Here is a 21,359-nt window from a genome sequence, read left to right as displayed (position 1 = left end):
GTGTATGACCAAGTTTTAAATCATTAGTTGATATGAAGATAGTACAACACTATTTTCATCTGTAATTTTTAACTAGTGGTGAATTTGAGGGTTTTTTGTCTCTGTTTCTGTACTGGTTGTATCTTCTTTTTTAATTGGCTTGCCCATTGCCAATATTTTCAACCTTGTTCTTTTGGATTTTTTTTACCAATTTTCAAAAATATGTTTATGACATTTATTATATTATTTCCTTTCCATATTTGTGGGAAAAGAGGTTTCCCAGTCTTCTATCTTTGCTTTGGATGATTAATTTTCGTATTATTAACCATTTCGGTGTCCTCAAACCTCATTGCTTTCTCATTTCCTTGTTGTCTCTAAACTTGAATTTCACTTCCAAGAAATTTCAATTTTTAGTAAAGAATTCTTCTATATCCATCACTTATGTTTGCATGTGATGTGAAGTGAGATTTTTGAACTCAACTTCTTATCAGCTGCTAAAAGGCTTACACATCACTATTGTTGAATATGTCTTTCCTCTCCATTTATTTTTGATGTATCCTTCATTATAAATACATTCTTAAATGTCACTCATCTATTTTCGGACTCTCTGCTCTTATCTTTGTATGTATTTTTGCATCAGTCCCCAAGGATTTGATATTTGTAACTTCATAATAAGTTTAATATACAGAAGATGTTCACTCTCAAAATTCTACTTTAAAAAAATTTCCTTAATACCTTCCCATTATTTTTCTCCCATCTAAAAATTCTGTTCCAATTATCTTTTACTTTTGCGATTTTATACAGAATTGATCCTAAACGCTTACTACTAGAAGAAAAACGGTTTCACAACACTTGTTATGCTGGATAAAGAACTTGTCAGGTGGAAGTGGAAATGAGGAACTCCGAGGTAGTGACATTAAGAAGAGGGAGAAAGAAGGTGTGCTCTGGGAATAGGAGAATTTGGTGGGAGTATGATGTACAAACATGGAAAGAATGAGATAAAACTAGAAAAAGCTGGGGTCACAGAGCGAAGGACCTTCAGGGCGAAGGTGGGAATTTCATAACTATTCAGCTGGTAGTAAAGGGGCACTGGCATTTCCCAGCAGCACAGCTGCCACTCCGAATGTTAGAAATGGGTCTTGGAGATGGGGCGCCCGCGTGGCTCAGTCAGCTAGGTGTCCAACTCTTGATCTCCACTCAGGTCATGATCTCACAGTCTGTGAGATCGAGCCCCACGTCAGGGTCTATGCTGAAGGTATGGAGCCTGCTTAGGATTCTCTCTCTACCTGCCCTCTCTCTGCCCCTCCCCTGTTTGTGCTGTCTCTCTCTCTCTCTCTCTCTCTCTCAAAATAAATAAAAAAATAAAAACTTAAAAAAAAAAAAAAGGAATGAGTTTTGGAGAGATATGGTAGCCCTGTATAGGATGCATTACAGTGGAGACAGAAATCAGCAAAACAATTTCCAAAGACATTTCAGCAACAAACATGTCAATTAGTATCTCTTTTTCATTGTATCTATTATATGCATAACTTAAAAAATGTACAACATACTTGTATTTGTCCAAGCCTTGGAGTCTCTCACTGAACTTAGAAGCAATTTCTGTAAAATTCTTCACAGCAGAAAAAAGTGAATCTGAAATAGAAACAGGCCCTAATGGCATTGATGAATGGCTTATGCAAAGGGAACAATACAGGAAGTTGTCCTCTTTTGCATTTGACAAGGTATTTATAATTAAATATTACAAGATGAGCATCAATGAAATGGAAAGCACTTTTATAGATGTAAACAATGTATCTGATCCCACGGAATGGCAATAATTAATAAATGGACTAAAGTAGGTCATTGCATTTTGGAGATTAAATAAAACCCAGAGATAATGAATTTTGAAAGAGGAAGAAGCTTACCAAATGACACACTGTACTTTTTCATTTCTTGAGGATGTTTCATTGAAATATTGTAGATTTTGTCAGCATACTTTCTTAAAACTGTAGCATAATCTCGACAGTCAAATGGGAGCACTGTGGAATCGGCCAGTTCAAACACCATCCCTCCTCGAACCTGGGCCACAGTGAGGTGATACTTAAAAGTTGGATCATAAAACTTCTCCACCAGTTCATACGTTTCATAGACACTGTGATACAGTGGATAGCTCCTGAATTTGTTTGTTGCCTACAAAAAAAAAAAAAAAAAAAAAAAAAAGAAAAGAAAAAAGAAAAAGAAAAAGAAAAGGAAAAGGAAAAAAACACAAAAAACCAAAAACACAAAATATTTCTCTTGTAAGATAGCTTATAGTAAAATGCATAGTATCATATTTACTATTAATATTAGTAAAACTGTTTTGGCCAATAACGAATAAATAAAGTATTTCAGTGCCTCAATAAGCCACTTACTAATGGGTTAGTATTATAATATTAAAACACACCCCAGGTTTTTAGTAATTAAAAAATATGTGTATATAACATAAATGATAGCATAAAAATTATTTGGAAAGGCCTAAGTCTTGCCTTCAAGAACACAGGAGATGGGAAAACGTTTTTGAAACTTTAAAGACAAGATAATGTTTCATTTCAGTACAAATAATTTAAGAAGACAGAGAATTGGTAGAGGCAAGGAAATGAGTATCATATAAGTATTATACAGGGGAATGCTGCAAGTTGTTAATGACTGAAATGCCACAAACGGATCATTCTCTGACAAGCAGTGTGTGAAGTGTGAAGAATGGGTACAGTGAGTTCAGTAATGGATCCAACGTCTTGCTCAGGAGAGAGAAGGAATGCTCAGACATATCTAAGAAACCAAGAAAATACACAAAAGCCAAGAGGCAAGGACCTTTCCAACTTTGAATTGCTGATTTATGCCTTTTGCCTGTTTTATTTAGCTGCTTATCATTTTAGTTGCTCATTTTTTATTGATATAAAAGAACACTTTATACAGTGGTGTGTTGAAGATACTAAGACTCTAAAATTAACCAGAGTTTGAATCCAGGCTTTAGGATTTATTACCAAATAACTTTTGAGTGTTTATTAACCCAAAGATTCTTAGCCTTTCTTTACTGTAGTTTTCTCACAAGTAAAATGTAGATAATATGAACATCGATACTCATCACAACCCCCATCTAACCTTCCCTAACTTCCTACCCCAAAGGCAGGATTAAAGATTTCCTGTCTGGGGAGAATAACTAGTCCAAGAGAAAAGACATATAGATTCTCAAATTGTTGCCTCCCCGTGACGCAACCAGAATAGGCATTCTTGACCACTCTTCTCAGAAGCTTCCCATTTGACAAGAGCCACCCTTGTATACAGGACTTCAATCAGCTTGCCTAAAAGACAGGTTGCCAAAGATGACCAGGCATTTGAAAACAGCCTTTGACGTGAAAGATACTAGACCAAGCACACAAATTAAAATAAAATCAACTCAGAGTAAGGAGGTACTGTATGGAATGGAGGGAGACTTAATAATAATAATAATAATAATAATAATAACAACAACAATAATAATAATAAAGATATCAGTTAAAAATGAATGACAGAATTGAGAAAAATATTCCAGATGGTAAAAAAAGACACAGATAGAAACAAAAGATAAAATATAAATACATTAGAAAAGAATCCCCAGGTATTAAACAACTACTAATAGTTCAAAAAAGAGGAAAGAGGGAAGAAGTGATCAAAGGAAAAAGTATTCCCTCCAAATGTGAGACATAGGTTTCCAGACTAAAGGCCCACTCTGTGCCCAGCCCAGTGAAAGGAAAAATGTATTAACCAACCAAGGCACACACATACACCAGGACAACATGAAAGGTATAAAACCTTCCTTTCAAAATATCATAGAACCAGCATGAAAATAGACACATAGGTCAATGAATGAAATAGACAGCCCAGAAATAAATCCATGCATATATGGTCATGTAATCTATGACAAAAGAGGCAAGAATATACAGTGGGGAAAAGATAGTCTCTTCAATAAATGGTGCTGAGAAAACTGTACAGCTACATGCAGAAGAATGAAATTGAACCACTTTCTTATCCCACACACAAAAATAAATTCAAAATGCATTAAAGACTTGAATGGAAGACCTGAAACATTAAAATTCTTAGAAGAAAACATGGTCAGTAAGCTCTTTGACATGGTCTTGGCAATATTTTCTTGGACCGGTATCCTCAGGCAAAGGCAGCAAAGGCTAAAAGGTGTACATAGGACTACATCAAAATAAAAAGTGAAGGAAACAATCAACAAAAGGAAAAGACAACCTACTGAGAAAGAGAATATATTTGCAAATCATACATTCATTAATGGTTTACTATCGAAAATATATAAAAAACTTTTACAAGTCAATATCAAAAACACAAACAACCAAATTAAAACTGGGCAAAGGCAGGAAAAAAAAGGGACAGAGGACTTGAATAAACATTTTTACAAAGGATACATACAGATGGCCAACAGACACATAAAAAAATGCTCAACATCACTAATCATCAGAGAAATGCAAATTAAAATCACAATGAGATATCACTTCATACCTGTCAGACTGGCTATGATCAAAAAGGCAAAATATAGAAAATATTGGTGAGGATGTAGAGAAAAGGAAACCCTTGTGCAATATTGCACAGAAAGCAAACTGGTGCAGCCACTGTGGAAAACAGTATGGAGGTTCCTCAAAAATGTAAAAATAGAACTACCATACAATCTAGCAATTCCACTGCTGGGTATTTATCTTAAGAAAAGAAAAACACCATTTCAAAGAGATACATGTACCCCTATGTTCACTGCATCATTACTTACAATAGCCAAGACATGGAAGCAGCCTCAGTGTCCATCAATAGATGAACACACACACACACACACACACACACACACAGGAATATTACTCAGCCATAAAGAATGAAATCTTGCCATTTGCAACATGGATGGGCCTAGAGGGTATTATGCTAAGTGAAATAAGTCAGACAGAGAAAGGCAAATACCACATGACTTCCCTTATATGTATAATCTAAAAAAATCAAACAACTGAGTAAATAAAACAGAAATGGACTCACAGATACAAAAAACAAACTCTTGGTTATCAGAAACAGGAAGGGTTAGAGGGCAGGCAAAATAGGTAAAGGGGATTAAGAGGTAAAAACTTCCAGTTATAAAATAATTAAGTCATGGAGATGTAATGTACAGCACAGAGAATATAGTCAGTAATATCGTAATAACTTTGTATATTGATAGATGTTAACTAGATATTGTGGGGGTCATTTTGTAATGTATAAGAATAGTGAATCACTATGATGCACACCTGAAGCTAATAGGATATTGAATGCCAATTATATTTCAATAAAATAAAAAAAAAAAGCAAAGCAATCAGGGATCAAATAGCAACAAATTTCTCAACAGCAATCCTGAAGGCTGAAAGTCATTGAGTGATGAGTTCAAAATTCTGAGGATGTAGGATTTTCAACCAAAAGCTTTGTGCCCAGGCAAACTGAAAAAGAATAGTGTGTAGTTGAAATGCATTTCAGACATGCAAGGGCTTTACATTTCATACACCCTTTTCAAGAAGTTCTTGAAGGATGTGCTCCAAAAACAGTAAAGAGTAAACAAGAAAAAGGAAGATACAAAATCCAGGAAACAGAAGATGTGAAACAGGAGAGAAATGAAGGTGCTCTCAGATTTCTCAGTGAAGGAAAATTTCACAGGCAAGAGATGTGCCACAGGCAAAGAGAACAAGCAGAGAATTCAGAGTAACAGGAGATCCCAAGGAATATGAAATCTGCCAGATCGCCTGATGTTTTTAAATATACTAAAAGTTTGTGGTGAACCAGTTATGGATACATGGAGAAGAAAAAAGATATTCTAATCAAAAAGTGTGGTACAAGTATATACTGAGAAAATGCAATGAGGGAAAGTACTTGGGAGTTGGGAGAAAAAGTGATATAGAAGAGCTAAATGCCATCTTCCCTAATGAGATGTAAACAGATAATACATAAAACCGAAAAATAAATAGCAGCATGAGCATATTATTTGTCAGCATGCAGACAGCAGAATAAAACAGTTAAAAAGTTGAAAAAATCTGAATCTGTTGAGCAGAATCAGAAGTGGGACAAGCATGGATATGGGATAAGGGACCACTGTTTTTCATTACACACTCTTAGACTGTATGACATTCTATGAACTATGTTCCTAGGTTGCCTTGATAAAAATAAAAACTATAAGTGTCATTGTCATCATTAGCAACAACAGTAGCCAAAAAAATTAGGACTTGTATAGGTGTTCATGGTTTATTGTGCTATTCATCATGATAATCTATTGTGATAAATAAACTTTCATGTTTAATGACTGGGGAGCTAATGACATAAAAATCCAAATATTTGCAGGTCTTGATAATAACTAATTTTGAACGATAACAGGTAGAGAGGAACCAAAGACAATTTTGACATTTCTAGTGTAAGTAACTGCATGAAACCAATGCCATCTAATGAAACAGAAAACATATTTAAGGGAGTTCATCAAAGTTCAAGTTCAAAGGCTCAAAATACCAGATGCAGGAACTACTCCATTAGTAGTAGCACCATCTCAACCACATCTGCTTCAAATTCCTCTACTTCTCTACTGCTGAACTCACTTTTTAAAATTCAGAATTATTTATTTAGCTAAAATATATTCATAAATAACCTTGAAAATCTTATTGATAGACTTACCCAGTTTTTAGTGTACCGTGCTCTGCCTGAAGCAATTCCAAGTCTTTGGAAGAACACCTCAAAATCATTACCAGATCCCAACTTGCTAATCCTTATAGGGATTAAAACATGAAATTATTTGAGTAATTTCTTCAGGGAGTACAGATTAAAGATTAATTAAACTCCATTCTTTCTACTATAAATATAATTTTTATTTATAAAAATCATGTTAGGCAAGTAACAACAAAAAATAATTGTGAGGAATATCAATTTTGATCATGGAGTATCTACTTCCTTAAGACTGTTTTGGGTAGTAGTGACCATTGTTCTCTTGGGTTCCTGAACCCAATTCCAACATGTGGAGGGGTGTGTGTGGTGTTTCCCCATACCAGCAACAAGCAATTCTCTGGGATACCAACTGGGTGTCCTAAAATTCAACTCAATTCTGACACTGAAGATAACACCATACTCCATAAGTGAATGGCTCCATCCCAAAAGACTGCCCCTCCTCTAATTTCAGAAGCCAAAAACAAACCCAGGTGGATTTCTCAACAATGGGCTACAGATTAACGATTCCCCAGTTCCCCTCCTTGGGTTCGATTAATTTGCTAGAGCTGTTCCCAGAAGTGGGAGAAACATTTTATTTACTCGATCAGATCACTGGTTTGTTATAAAAGGATACAACTCAGGAACAGCCAGGTGGAGGAGACGCAAGGGGCAAGATGTGGGGAAAGGGCACAGAGTGCTCCATGCCCTTCCCAGGTGTGCCACTCAATGTGGAAGCTCTCTGAACCCTATCTTATGGAAGCTTCATTAGAAAGTCATGATCGATTAAATCATTGCCCATTGCAGATTGATTCAACCTTTGCTCCTAGGGTGGGACTGAAAGTCCAACCCTCTAATTATGTGGTTGGTTTTCCTGGCCATCAGCCCTCATCCTTAGGTGGGGATCCAAAGGTCACCCTGTTAACATAACAAGAGGCACCCTTATCTCTTTCATCACTTAGAAAATTCTAAAGATTTAAGTTCTCTCTGCCAGGAAAGGGGCCAAAGACTGAATATATACTTCTTATTATAAATCACAATATCACACCTATGTAAGCTACTTTTTTTAAAAAGATTCATTAAAAAAATAATAAAATAAAATAACAAGTTCATTATGCTGGAAAATATTTCCCCTCATTAACTTATTTTACTACCTATATTTGTTGTGCATGATGAAGTTAAAAGAAACAGAAATTTTTTAGATAACTCAGATGTAAATACTACCCTTAAATTTTTTTTAAGTATTCATACTCTTTAAAGCTATAATCTCATCTCTAATCAATCTTTATCTCTGAGATGTTTATTCCTGTAATTTGCTGTGAAGACACAACCAATACTGAAATGATGCCTATATTTTTCTTAGAGTAACCAAAATATTTGTTAACTGTATGATATTCAGAAAAGAGAAAATGTATCTAGTAACTGGGGGACAGAACTGTGAGGGGAATTACTTTCTACCATACTTTTGACTTACATAACAGGTGAATATAGTGCCTACTCAAAAAAGAACCATTTCTTGATGGCCTACAGATTTAACTTCAAAACACAAGAATATTTTATTTGTGAACCAAAGCATTGCCTTTCCTTTATCATTGAGAGAAAATACACTTTCATTTTCAACACAACCCCCTACTGTATGCAACAGAGACTCTTGTTTGCATGGTTACCTGGGCATGCCACTGAACTCAGGGGAAGGACTTTTTTCATTCCAGCTCTCATAAAGAGATTTGCCTTCAAAGCCTTCATCAGGGCTTTGGAGCTACACAGGTTAAATGGGAAAAAAAGAGAATACTTACAAATCAGATATTTTAAAATCAAAATGTCCATCAGCCAGAGAATGAATAAGTAAACTATATTCAGCAAAACAAGTGATGCAATTCATATTATTAGCAGTCATTAAGAATTACAATAACGAATTTCTGACAATATGGTAAAATGCTCATGCTATTATATACAGGTGGAGCTGCTATAAGAAAAAAAAACCATGAAGTGTATGGAAAAGAAGGCCTAATTATTACCAAGCCATCATATTCAAATGATGTCCTATTATAAGATTTTTTTGGTCTATTTTTTTCTGAATGCATGAAGGCTGCTCTCAAAAACAGACTTCTCTTATAAAAAAGAAAATGAAAGGAAGCAAGGTGGTTAAGAGAAGGTATTTCTTTTAATATTGTTTCTTGCCAATAAGGTCGCTAAAGGTCATTATATAATACATAATAAAAACAAATGCATTAATATTGAGTATTTATTGTAATTTCAATAAGTACTGGGCTTTAACTACATTTTCTGGTTTTACTGATGAGAAAACTGAGGGAGAAAAATATGACCTATTATTGAATTCTAAACCTGTACTTGACATCTAGAACATTAGATGTTATCCCAAAAACATTTTGCAAACTCAACTTCAATTAATGTTCTGTAGTTATTCACGGGTTATTTATTATACATTATATGGTACACAATTGTTTTTGTTTTATATTTAATAAAAGTCCTATGTTGTTTTTCAACAAATTCAATTTTCAAAAATTAATAGAGTACCTATATTGTTTAAGACTTTTTGTGAATGCCATGAAAACAAAGCTCAAAAAGACACATTAGATACTTTCTACTAGTGGGAACTAGAAGTAAAAATGTGAAATTCAATGTGCTAGGTATGTGCAAAGGTCTATGGGAATACAAATAAATCTGCATAAGGATGGGGAGAGAATCAGAAATTATGTCAACATCTTAACTTGCAAAATATGAATAAATAAAGACACAAAATAATTTCACTCGAGCTTATAAATTTACACAAAACCTTGATATAAGGGACAGTACCACTCCATTTATTCTAGGAAATGCAAATTTAGAGGTTGAGCTTCTGACTTAGGCTCAAGTCATGATCTCACGTTTGGTGGGTTCAAGCCCCTTGTCGGGCTCTGTGCTGACAGCTCAGAGCCTGGAGCCTGCTTAGGATTCTGTGTCTCCCTCTCTCTCTGCCCCTCCCCCACTCACACTCTGTCTCTCTCTCTCTCTTTTTTTGTCTCTCTCTCTCTCAAAAATAAACATTAATTTTTTTTAAAAAGAAATGCATATTTAGAATAGTGTAGAAATACATAACTATATTTTCAGTTCATCACTAAAATTTAAAATGCTATGAATCCCTCTCCCCCAATAAACAAAACAGAATAACACAGACCGCCAAAACTGTCAAGCATCGAATCTGACTTAGAGTGCTGCGTTTGCAATTGTCCCTGGGTGCCACCAAACCACCCAGAAAACAAATATAACTGCCAAGCTTCCTCAGCATTTACCTTAAATTATATGAATGGTGAAATTTCTCTGAAATACCCTGTTTTCAGGTATTACAGTTTTTATACATTTCATGGAAACTGATAAAAACTACAAGCAAATGATGCAGATCTTGAGTAATGACATGAATACATTTTTTTCAAATTAATTTGCTTCTATTCCTATAGGGGAAGTTAAGTTATAAGATGAAATTCCATGCTTTTGAAACCAAAGGTTAGTGATACTAAAATCCCTATCTGAAGGGCAATAATCGTGGTTTTCTTGGTATTTATACTTCAGTTGGTAATTCCATTAAATAGGCAACTCTTTTTTTTTTTTCCTTTCCAGTTCAAATCAGATAATTAACAATAAAAACAAAAATCTGCCATGCAACAACTTCTTCATTATGACTAACTTTAGTCCCAGTGGGTTTAGGAGCAGGACAACTAAAGTGAAGAGTTGCCTGTCAGTCCTACAGGAATTCAGGCACTGTCTCTCCAGCAGGTTCTGTATCTTGTGCCTCTGTCAGAACTAAGAGAACTTTAGCTGTCAGCCCAGGTCAGTGGGGCTCAGTGGAATGCAGCTCAAGTCAGGAAGTCAGAAAGGGGGGTACATGGTCTCACTTAGCCTCTGCCCCAAATTGATTTGACCTTGGAGTCAGTACTTGGTGTTTTTACACATACTCTTTCTCAATCACTTAGAAACTTTAACTCTTCCTGCATCCTGGGATAACTGGTATCATGATATGAAGGAGTATAAAGCAGTTTTAAAATTAAGGACTTAAACCACAGGACCAAGTCCTGGTTCAGCTACTGCACAAGTTGTGTGACTTTGGTGGCTAATGCTTTTTGATCTCAGTGTTCTCCATTTCACATGGGGATGGTAGACACAATACTATCCAAAGGCTGCTTCAGGGCAGTTGGGGGAAATGGGATAACACATGTAAATAGTTTATTCGATGCAATGTTCTCTGGAGTGGGTATTTGCTCTATGAGAAAAAGACAAGCTATAAAACAAGGCAGCTGCTTAACATAATAATGGTATCTCAATGAAACATTTGTAGAACTCAAATTTTCTAAAATGATATGTAATTATTTTTACCTCCTTTGTTAGGCTGTATACCAAGCTGTACATCAGTGGGGAGCAATCAACTCGTAGAGTATAGTTTCCTTAAAGATAAAGAAAGAATGGTTTTTTTATTTCATTTACTTCATTCTTTCATTCAAAGACCAGTGTTAACTCTTTAGCCAGAAAGATCCTTTTAGAACCTAAGTCCAATCAAAACCCTCCAACTCATGACTCAATAAAACTCATCATGCTTACCTTGGTCCTCAGTTCCATACAAGAAACAATCCCCGTCACCTCTTCATATCTTCACATCCCACTCTACCCAAGCAGGGACCTTCTCAGGGTCTTTGCACATACTGTTCCTTCAGCCTGGAACAGCATTCTGCATTACATCTGCATGACTTAAAACTCCCCCACTTCACTTAGACCTCTAATGTCATGTTTTCTGAGAGTTGTCCCCTGAACACCCTACCTAAAGGATCACCCTCTCTTCCCTTCATCCTAGCTACTCTTTCTCTCTTGACCTTGGCTTATTTTTCTCCTTATTAGTTACCTCCCACATGTGTTAAATATTTGCCTTTTTATTTGCCATCCTCACACCAGACTGTAAGTTCCATGGGAACAGGTAGTCTTTTTATTTGTTGCCATATCCCCAGGGCTTAGTACAGTCTTGGCGTTTAGCATTTACCCAATAAATATCTGTTGTAAAAATGCATTTGTAAGGCAGGTGCTGTCCATCTACTTGTGAATACAGAGCAGAGATGAGGTTCCCATTCCTCAGGAATTCTATGTCTGACGAGCTTGAGAATCTTGCAAACCAGCCAGGAGAGGTGCCCTCAAGTAGCTGTGGGAGCACAGCGAGGAGAGACTATAACAGGCTGGGGGCCTGGGGAAGGGGAAGTTAAGACAACTTCATCAAGGAATAGCCTGTACAAATGCCCAGAAATATAAAAGTACATGATGTGCTCAGAGAATGGCCAGAAACTCTTATCTCAAAGCTTAAGATCCATGTCTAGGAACAGCAAAAGTTGAGGTTTTAACAATAAGTAGACACCCCAGCAGAATTGTTCCTGAAACTTGAAAGGCTGGTTCCAAAATTCAACTGATGGGGCACCTGGATGGCTCAGTCGGTTAAGCATCCGAATTCCGCTCAGGTCATGATCTCACTGTTCACGGGTTGGAGCCCCTCATCAGGCTCTGTGCTGACAGCTCAGAGCCTGGAGCTGCTTCAGATTCTGTGTCTCCCTCTCTCTCTGCTCTCCCTTACTCACGCTCTCCGCCCCCCGCCCCCGTCAAAAATAAATTAAAAAATTAAAATAAAATAAAATTCAACTGGAAGAAGAAATATGCACAAATTTTAGCTACTGCAATTTTTAAAACAGATAAATAGCCAATAAGAGTGTAAACCAGAGGGTCAGAGAGATAGTTTGGCAGCATTTATGGCAATGTATTGCACATATACCATGAGCAAGCAATGATACTGTAGTTCTCCACTCTCGACTTGTGTAGAAAAATATAAGGCAGGCAAATAAAAAAGATATTGACTGCAACAAATGGAAACAATCTGACCATCAGCTGGAGAACTGAGACATAAACTGTTCTGCTGAATACACTGAAGAAGTTTAATTTTCAAGTGAAATAGATCTATATACACTGACATGGAAAGTTTTCCATAATATGCTGCTGCATGAAAAAGGCGAGATGCAGGACCATTTAGCCTGTAAGATGAAATATGTAATGAAAACCTGTATAAGGTAGTGAGGGGGAACAGAATATAGGGATAAGAAGGATAAAGTTGACCAGCTTGGTTTGAGTTTCAGCTCAATCCTTTACTAGCTGTGTGATCTTGGGAAAATTACTTAATTCCTCTGAATTCACAGTTTCCTCTTCTACACAAGGGAGACAATAAAGTACTCACCTCAGCGGATGATTGTGAGTATTAAATAAATTTTTACACATAAAGCACTTAAGAGAGTACCTCCGACACTGTGTGAGCTGAGTTCTATATATGTCAGTGTGATGGAAACACCCCAAACTGAGAACAGTAGTACCTTCAGAGAGAGGGCTGACTTTGACATTTGTAAAGATTTTTGCTTTGTCTGTAAATTTTGCATTTTAACATGAGAAAGTCAGTGTATCACTTATTGTGTTATTTTAAAAAGTCATACTTAATAAGATTTTAAATATAAACCAAAGTAAGGTAAGTGGTGTCCTAATCTTAGAGTAACATGTGTGTCATTTGCTCTGGGTCTTGAAAATGATGGGGAGACCATGCAGCATTTTAAGGCAGGGAGTGACATAATCAACAAATTCCAATGATTTAAAAATATACATTAAAAATCAAATCTTGCAAACAAAGCTAGCAAGAAAGAGAACATTATTCTGCTTTTGAGAAATATACGTTTATGTATTTATTCTGTGTAGCGAAGGGGTTTCATCCTACCATGTGTTTGTTTTTAAGTATGGGTAATAGTTCCAAGCTAATATTTTTGAACTTTTACCCTGTGCAAGGCACAGGTGTGGGAGTTTTGTAAATATTAACCTCTTTTGCCCTTCTAAGAGCCTTTGAGGTATATGTTCTTGGCAACTCTATTTAGAGCTGAGAAAACTGAGACACAGAAGATAAGTAACAAGCTGAGGTCATACAAGTAGGAAGTGGCTGTGCCGAGAATAAGGCCACACCCTTCACCATGACCATAAGAGGAGGGGAAAGGATTACTGAACTGCACTGTGTGAGCCACCTTGGGGACGATGTAATTTAGACACCTGGACAAAGAAGAAATGTCAATGCCAACATGCCTCTGTCAAAAGGCATTGTCTCAATTATTGTGGATGTGATAAGTTTATCAGTATACTACCAAAAAGATTCTCAAAGTCTACCCTTCATTGACTCATTCTTTGCTGCACGAATGCAACTCATGTGTCTTTTTTTTTTTTTTTAATTTTTTTTTCAACGTTTTTTATTTATTTTGGGACAGAGAGAGACAGAGCATGAACGGGGGAGGGTCAGAGAGAGAGGGAGACACAGAATCGGAAACAGGCTCCAGGCTCCGAGCCATCAGCCCAGAGCCTGACGCGGGGCTCGAACTCACGGACCGCGAGATCGTGACCTGGCTGAAGTCGGAGGCTTAACCGACTGCTCCACCCAGGCGCCCCACAACTCATGTGTCTTTAACAAGACATTAGAAAACCAGGAGTTATCAAGAAAGATCCTGTCTGTTACTTGCTGAAGAATATAGCCTAGTAACAGAAGTAGTCTGTAAAGCAAATAATTGTTTAGTAATGGTCATGAGGAGAGCTACAGACATGGCTTCCCTGAAAAAGTACCATTTCAGGAAGACTGTAAGGGTAAGAATGAAACAGATAGAGTGAGTGTGGAACAGCCAGCCTAGTACAAAGAACAGCAGCTGCAATGTCTGGGAAGTTGCATGTAGTCAAGAACAGAAAGATGAATGGGTATGGAGGGTAGTGACAACGGACTGCTCGATCTTGGAAATAGACCTGAGAATGTCCTTTCGATTGAATCTCTACTTATCAAAAGCAGATCCATTCTTAAAGGCCAGTCTTGAGTGTCTATCTCATTTCTCAAGCCTTTCCTGAACTTGCTACTCTTCTCTCCTCTGAACTCTCAGACCAGCCTCATTATAGCCTTCTTATAGTACCTGCATATATTAGAATCCTAGACTAATTTATTTCCTCGTTTGTACTGAGCCACAAACTTCCAAGTGCAAGACTTACTAACTTCTGATTCCTCTGAAATACTGGAAAATACACTGCATGCAGAAGGGCTCAGTAACTATTTCTTGAATAGGAGAAAAAAATATTTAAGAAAAAATATACCTGGACATCAGTATTTCTTCCCAAATCTATCCACATGATATGATAAAACTAGCATTATATTTAAATTACACTTTTTTTGCTACCCCATTCTAAAATCACAGAAATCTTCTGTTCTATGATTTACTGATTCATTTAACAGGTATTTACAATCCCTAGTGCAGACAAGGTAATCTGCCAGGTGAAGCAAATCAGAGAGGGCTGCTTTCCCAGATGAGCACTCTAGGTCTCACAGCTGCTGTGAGGCAAGGGTGGCATCCCAACACATGGGATGGATTTGCCTTCCTTATTAGTGCATAATTTATGAACTAAATGGCTGCTACTACCATGATCACACCTTTTCCTACAAGACCAATGAGATTCACCTTCTATAGAAGAATCAGCATTAATATAGGCCACACCACGCTCTTGAAGGAGTCTGGAATTCTCCTACAATAAAAAAAGAAAGAAAAGCATAAATACGTACCATAACCTCCCCCTAAAACAATCATCTCTACATTTGTTGTGTGCAGCTTTCTGAATTAAGCTGACCACAAAACTGATATGTAGGATGCTCAAAGCAAGTTTGTTTGAAAGAATTTAAGTAAAGACTACTGCTAAGAAATAACAGGCAAAACATTTTTAAGACTAAAAATTAAAATGAACCTTTCCATCTTAATATGGTAAATAGAAAAGGAGTTGATTGCTTAACCATACCATAGTTTACCCTTTAAGAAATTCTCTTTGCAAACATAAATGACCTAAGAAAGAAAATCTGTGAGTGGAAATTTTCCCATGATTTTTTTTTTTAAATTGAAATAGAGATTATTACCCAATTCTCAGGGAATAAATAATCTCAAATTTATGGGTTAAAACTATGTGAGGTTTCTTTCTGGTCTATACTCAGAAGCATGAAGTTCTCCTGTAGGATACCACCACCTACTGGTCAAGACTGATCATTGCACAACTTTAAAATGCTGACAAAAAGTGCAGCAGGTTTTTTGAGCTATTAAGTGGATTTGAGTCTTCAAAACATGCAATTTCCTAAGCGTCCTGAGAGTAAGAAATAAAGTGGAAAAGATTTGCAACTGTAGGTGGGGAAAATAATTGAAGGAGATAAATAAACCTCAAAATATTTAGGCTCTTCCTGATGCCACCATAAATCTTTCCTGTCTTTAGGAACACTACTTTTTTTTTTCCCCCAAAGAAAATTGAAGTTTACAGGGCTTCTCCTAATTCCTAGAGAATATAATAGGAGCCAAATACGTTTTAAAGCATTACTGGAAGTAAACGAGATAAATTTTAAGTTTGCCTATATTTACAGCTAATGCTTCTATTACACAAAGCCAACAATATATGCAAGTAAAATTAATTTATTTAAAATTTTAAATCCAGTATAGTTAACATACAGTGTTATATAAATTTCAGGTGTATAATATAGTGATTCAACAATTCAACAATTATTCAGTGCTCATCATGATAAGTGTACTTTTAAATCCCCTTCACCTATTTCACCCATCCCCCCACCCTCCCCTCTGGTAGCCATCAGTTTGTTCACTACAGTTAAGTCTCTTTCTTGGTTTCTCTCTCCTCTCTCTCTCTCTTCCCTAGTTGTTTGTTTTGTTTCTTAAATTTCACATATGAGTGAAATCATATGGTATTTGTCTTTCTCTGACTGACTTATATTTCACTTAGCATTATACTCTCTGGATCCAACCATGTTGTTGCAAATGGCAGGATTTCATTCTTTTTGTGGCTTAATAATATTCCATTACATATATATGTGTGTGGGTATGTGTATATATATATATATATATATATATATATATATATATATATATACCACATCTTGTTTGTCCATCTATTAATGGACACTTGGGCTGCTTCCATAACTTGGCTATTGTAAATAATGCTACTATAAACATAGAGTGCATTAATTTTTTTGAATTAGTGTTTTTTGTATTCTTTCAGTAATTACTCAGTTGTGGAATTACTGGATTATAGGGTAGTTCTATTTCAATTTTTTGAGGAGACTCCATACTGTTTTCCACAGTGGCTGCACCAGTTTACAGTCCCACCAACAATGCATGAGGTTCCTTTTTCTTCACATCTTGCCAACACTTTTGATATTAGCCATTCTATCAGGTGTGAGGTGATCCTTCATGGTTTTGATTTCCATTTCTTGGTGATAAGTGATGTTGAGTATCTTTTCATGTGTCTGTTGGCCATCTATATATCTTCTTGGGAGAATGCCTGTTCATGTCCTCTTCTACTTATTATTATTATTTTTTTTATCAGATTACTTGTTTTTTTGTGTGTTGAGTTGTAATAGTTCTTTGTATATTTTACAAATATCTTCTCCCATTCAAAAGGTTGTCTTTCAGTATCATTCATGGTTTCCTTTGCTGTTCAGAAGGTTTTTATATTGATGTAATCTCAATAGTTTATTTTTGCTTTTGTTTCCTTTGCCTCAGGAGACATATTGAGAAAAAATGTTGCTATAGCCAATGTAATAGAAAGTACTGCCTATGCTCTCTTTTAGGATTTTTATGGTTTCAGGTCTCACATTTAGGTCCTTAATCCACTTTGAGTTTATTTTTGTGAATGATGTAAGAAAGCGGTCTTTGTCAAAGGCTAATTGACCATATAATTGTGGGTTTATTTCTGGGCATTCTATTCTATTCTATTCTATTGATCTATGTGTCTACTTTTGTGCCAGTACCATACTGTTTGGATTACTACAGCATTGTAGTATAATTTCAAATTTAGAATTATGATACCTCCAGCTTTGTTTTTCTTTTTCAAGATTGTTTTGGCTATTTTGGGCCTTTTGTGGTTTCATACAAATTTTAGGATTGTTTGTTCCTGTTCTGTGAAAAACAGTGCTGTTATATGGATAGGAATTGTATTCAACCTGTAGATTGCTTTGGGTAGTATGGACATTTTAACAATATTTATTCTCCCAATCTATACTGTGGAATATATTTCCATTTGTTTGTGTCATCTTTAATTTCCTTAATCAATGTTTTATAGTTTTCAGAGAACAGGTCTTTCAACTCTGTGGTTAAGTTTATTGCTAGGCATTTTATTATTTTTGGTAAAATTGTAAATGGGATTGTTTTCTTAATCTCTCTTTCTGCTTCATTATTTGTGTATAGAAATGCAGTGGATTTCTTTATACTGATTTTGTTTCCTGCAACATTACTGAATTCATTTATAAGTTCTAGTAGGGTTTTTGTTTTTTTTGTTTGTTTGTTTTTTTTGGCAGAATTGAGGGTTTCCTATATATAAGATAATGTCATCTGCTTATAGTGAAAGTTTTGCTTCTTCCTTACCAATTTGGATGCCTTTGATTCCTTTCTCTTGTCCAATTGCTATGGCTAGGCCTTCCAGTTCCATGTTGAATAAAAATGGTGACACCTCCTTGTTTTGTTCTGGACCTTAAGTGAAAAAAGTTTTGTTTTTCACTATTTAGTATGATGTTCAGCTGTGGATTTTCATTATTATGTTGAAGTATGTTCCCTCTAAACCTACTTTGTTGAGGGTTTTCATCATGAATGGATGTTGTATTTTGTCAAATGCTTTTCTCCATCTGTTGAAATGATTATATATTTTTTATCCATTCTCTTGTTGATATGATGTATCACATTGATTGATTTGCAAATATACCACACAGGAATAAAACCCACTAAATCATGATGAATGACTTTTTAAATGTATTTTTGGATTCAGTTAGCTAACATTTTGTTGAGGATTTATACATCTATGTTCATTAGAGATACTGGCCTGTAGTTCTGTTTTTGTGTAGTATCTTTATCTAGGCTAGATATCAGATTATTGTTGGCTTCATACAATGAATTTAGAAGCTTTCTTTCTTCTTCTATTTTTGGATTATTTTGAAAAGAATAGGTGTTTGTTTTTGTTTTTGTTTTTTTAAATTTTTGGTAGAATTCAACTGTGAAGCCATTTGGTCCTCCACTTTGGTTTGTTGGGAATATTTTAATTACTGATCCAATTTCATTGCTGGTAATTGATCTGTTCAAATTTTCTATTACTTCCTGATTCAGTTTTGGTAAATTATATGTTTATAAGAATTTATCCATTTCTTCTAGATTGTCCAATTTGTTGGCACATACAATTTTTCATAATATCCTCTTATAATCTTGTGTATTTCTGTGGTGTTGGTTGTTATTTCTTCTCTTTCATCTCTGATTTTGAGTACCCTCTCTCTTTCTTTGTTTTTTGGGTTTTTTTTGTTTTGTTGTTTGTTTTTGTTTTTTTGTTGGTTTTTTTTTTTTTTTTTTTTTTTTGATGAGTCTAGCTAAAGGTTTACCAACTTTATTGATCTTTTCAAGAACAAGCTGGTGGTTTCATTGATCTGTTCTATTATTATTATTATTATTTGTTTCTATTTTATTTCTGCTCTAATCTTTATTATTCCCTTCCTTCTACTGATTTTGGATTTTGTTTGTTCTTGTTTGTTCTTCTTTTTCTCCTTTTGTTTGAGATTTTTCTTGCTTCTTGATTTAGGCCTATATTGCTATAAACTTCCCTCTTAGAACTGCTTTTGCTGCATACCAAAGATTTTGGACCATTGAGTTTCATTGTCATTTGTCTCCATGTGTTTTTTTAATTTCTTCTTTGATTTCTTAGTTGACCTATTCATTGTTTAGTAGCATGTTGTTTAACCTCCATGTTTTGTGGTCTTTACAAAATTTTTTCTTGTGGTTGATTTCTAGTTTTATAGCATTGTGGTCAGAAAAGATGCATGGTATGACTTTGATCTTTCGGAATTTGTTGAGGCTTGTTTTGTGGCCTAATATATATGACCTATTCTGGAGAATGTTCCATGTACACTTGAAAAGAATGGTCCAGTGTGTCATTCAAAGCCCCTGTTTCCTTTTTGACTTTCTGATTGGATTATCTATCCACTGCTGTAAATGGGGTGTCCCCTACTAGCATTGCATTACTATCAATTAGTTCCTTTATGTTTGTTATTAACTGCTTTATGTATTTGGGTGCTTTCATTTTGGGCACATAAATATTTACAATTGTTGTATCTTCTTATAACTGTATCTTTTATGATTGTATACTGTCCTTCTTTGTCTCTTATTACAGTCTTTGTTTTAAAGTCTACTTTGTCCACTGTATTACTACCCCAGATTTCTTTTCACATCCATTTGTTTAAATGTTTCTCCATCCTTCATTTTCTATCTGCATATGTCTTGAGGTCTAAAATAAGTATCTTTTAGGTGGAATGGAGATGGGCCTTGTTTTTTAATCCATTCCATTACCCTTTGTTTTTAGATCAGAGTGTTTAGTCCATTTACATTCAAAGTAATTATTGATGGGATGTAACTTATTGCCATTTTGTTACTTGTTTTATGGCTGTTTTGCAGTTTTTCTCTGTTCCTTTCTTTGCTCTCTTCTCTCATGGTTCGTTGGCTTTCTTTAGTGAAATACTTGGATTCATTCCTCTTTATTTTTCGCAAGTCTGTTACTAGTTTCTGATTTGTGATGACCATTTGGTGTGTGTATAACATCTGCATAAAGGTAAATTTACTTTTAAAGGGGCCTATCAAATATCCTGCAGTGAGACTTTCTACCTCATTTTTAGCATGATTTAATTTAGAGTCAGTCATTAGGATATAAGGAACATAAATCTGAAAAGTATAGCTTACTGTATAAGCTCAAGGGGTTATTTTAATGTGGTTAGCTTTAGTAGTTAATTTGCAAAGGGTAATAGAAATGTGAAACCTTATTTTGATGTTTGGTTTCTAGTGAATTTACTTATTTGCCATAAAACTCTCAGAAAATGAAAACTAAATTACTTTGACAATTGACATTAAGTACCTTTAGAAGTTCAAACAAAACAGTTCTTTAATGACAAAGAGATTTTTCTTTTTGGACAAGGATATTTTGTTTCAGATTTTCTGGAAAAAAAAAAGTTTGAATATGTTCTCACTGAATTCACTTGTTATTTTTGCGTCCTTGATAAATCCTAACTGCTTTGTTGTGAAAATTTATATTGTAGCAAATTATCAACTAACCTCTGCCCACTCAGTAGAGCCAAGAAGACCAAATTCTTCTGCATCCCAGCTTGCAAACAAAATCGTTCTTCTAGGTCTCCATCCTAAAATATATGTGTATACACATAAATGCTGGGAAAATGCATTATATATCCAAGACACTGTAAAACTCAACAGCAAAACAACACTAAAATTCCACTGTTTGTTTAGAAAATGTGAACTGTAGTGAGAATTTTTACTTATATCATTTCCTTTTGTGAGATGTTAAAGCTGATTTGTCAGTACAAACGAGCACATTTGCACTGAAAAGTTGGGGGGGGGGATGTAGACATACCAAAAATTCCATTAGGTCATAATATTCTAAACAGTTTATAATGATTGGATACACACAGGCAGCCATCTGTGCTCTGCAGCTGCCTGGAGTGAAAGAAGAAAGTGCTAGATGTGGTCTGTGCTCTGAGAGCAGATCGAACCGAAAGAAAATTCCTT

At 35.3% G+C, this 21,359-nt stretch overlaps 1 protein-coding gene across 4 annotated transcripts in view; it reads right to left on the bottom strand.

Moving 5' to 3' along the window:
* The window catches only part of LOC125938240 (Putative N-acetylated-alpha-linked acidic dipeptidase), a 67,855-nt gene that overhangs the window by 8,486 nt on the left and 38,010 nt on the right, over positions 1–21,359 (bottom strand). For all 4 annotated transcript variants that reach the window (XM_049653274.1, XM_049653283.1, XM_049653300.1 and 1 more), the window contains 7 exons: positions 20,892–20,974; positions 15,228–15,291; positions 11,059–11,126; positions 8,355–8,446; positions 6,664–6,754; positions 1,884–2,148; positions 1,530–1,611 (listed from right to left, as the gene is read on the bottom strand). In XM_049653274.1, coding sequence (XP_049509231.1) covers positions 1,530–1,611; positions 1,884–2,148; positions 6,664–6,754; positions 8,355–8,446; positions 11,059–11,126; positions 15,228–15,291; positions 20,892–20,974 — 745 coding nt within the window. The remainder of the gene's footprint in view (positions 1–1,529; positions 1,612–1,883; positions 2,149–6,663; positions 6,755–8,354; positions 8,447–11,058; positions 11,127–15,227; positions 15,292–20,891; positions 20,975–21,359) is intronic.

Source organism: Panthera uncia, chromosome D1, assembly GCF_023721935.1.
Source record: "Panthera uncia isolate 11264 chromosome D1, Puncia_PCG_1.0, whole genome shotgun sequence".
Lineage (NCBI taxonomy): Eukaryota > Metazoa > Chordata > Mammalia > Carnivora > Felidae > Panthera > Panthera uncia.
This window is presented reverse-complemented; position numbering and strand designations above follow the sequence as displayed.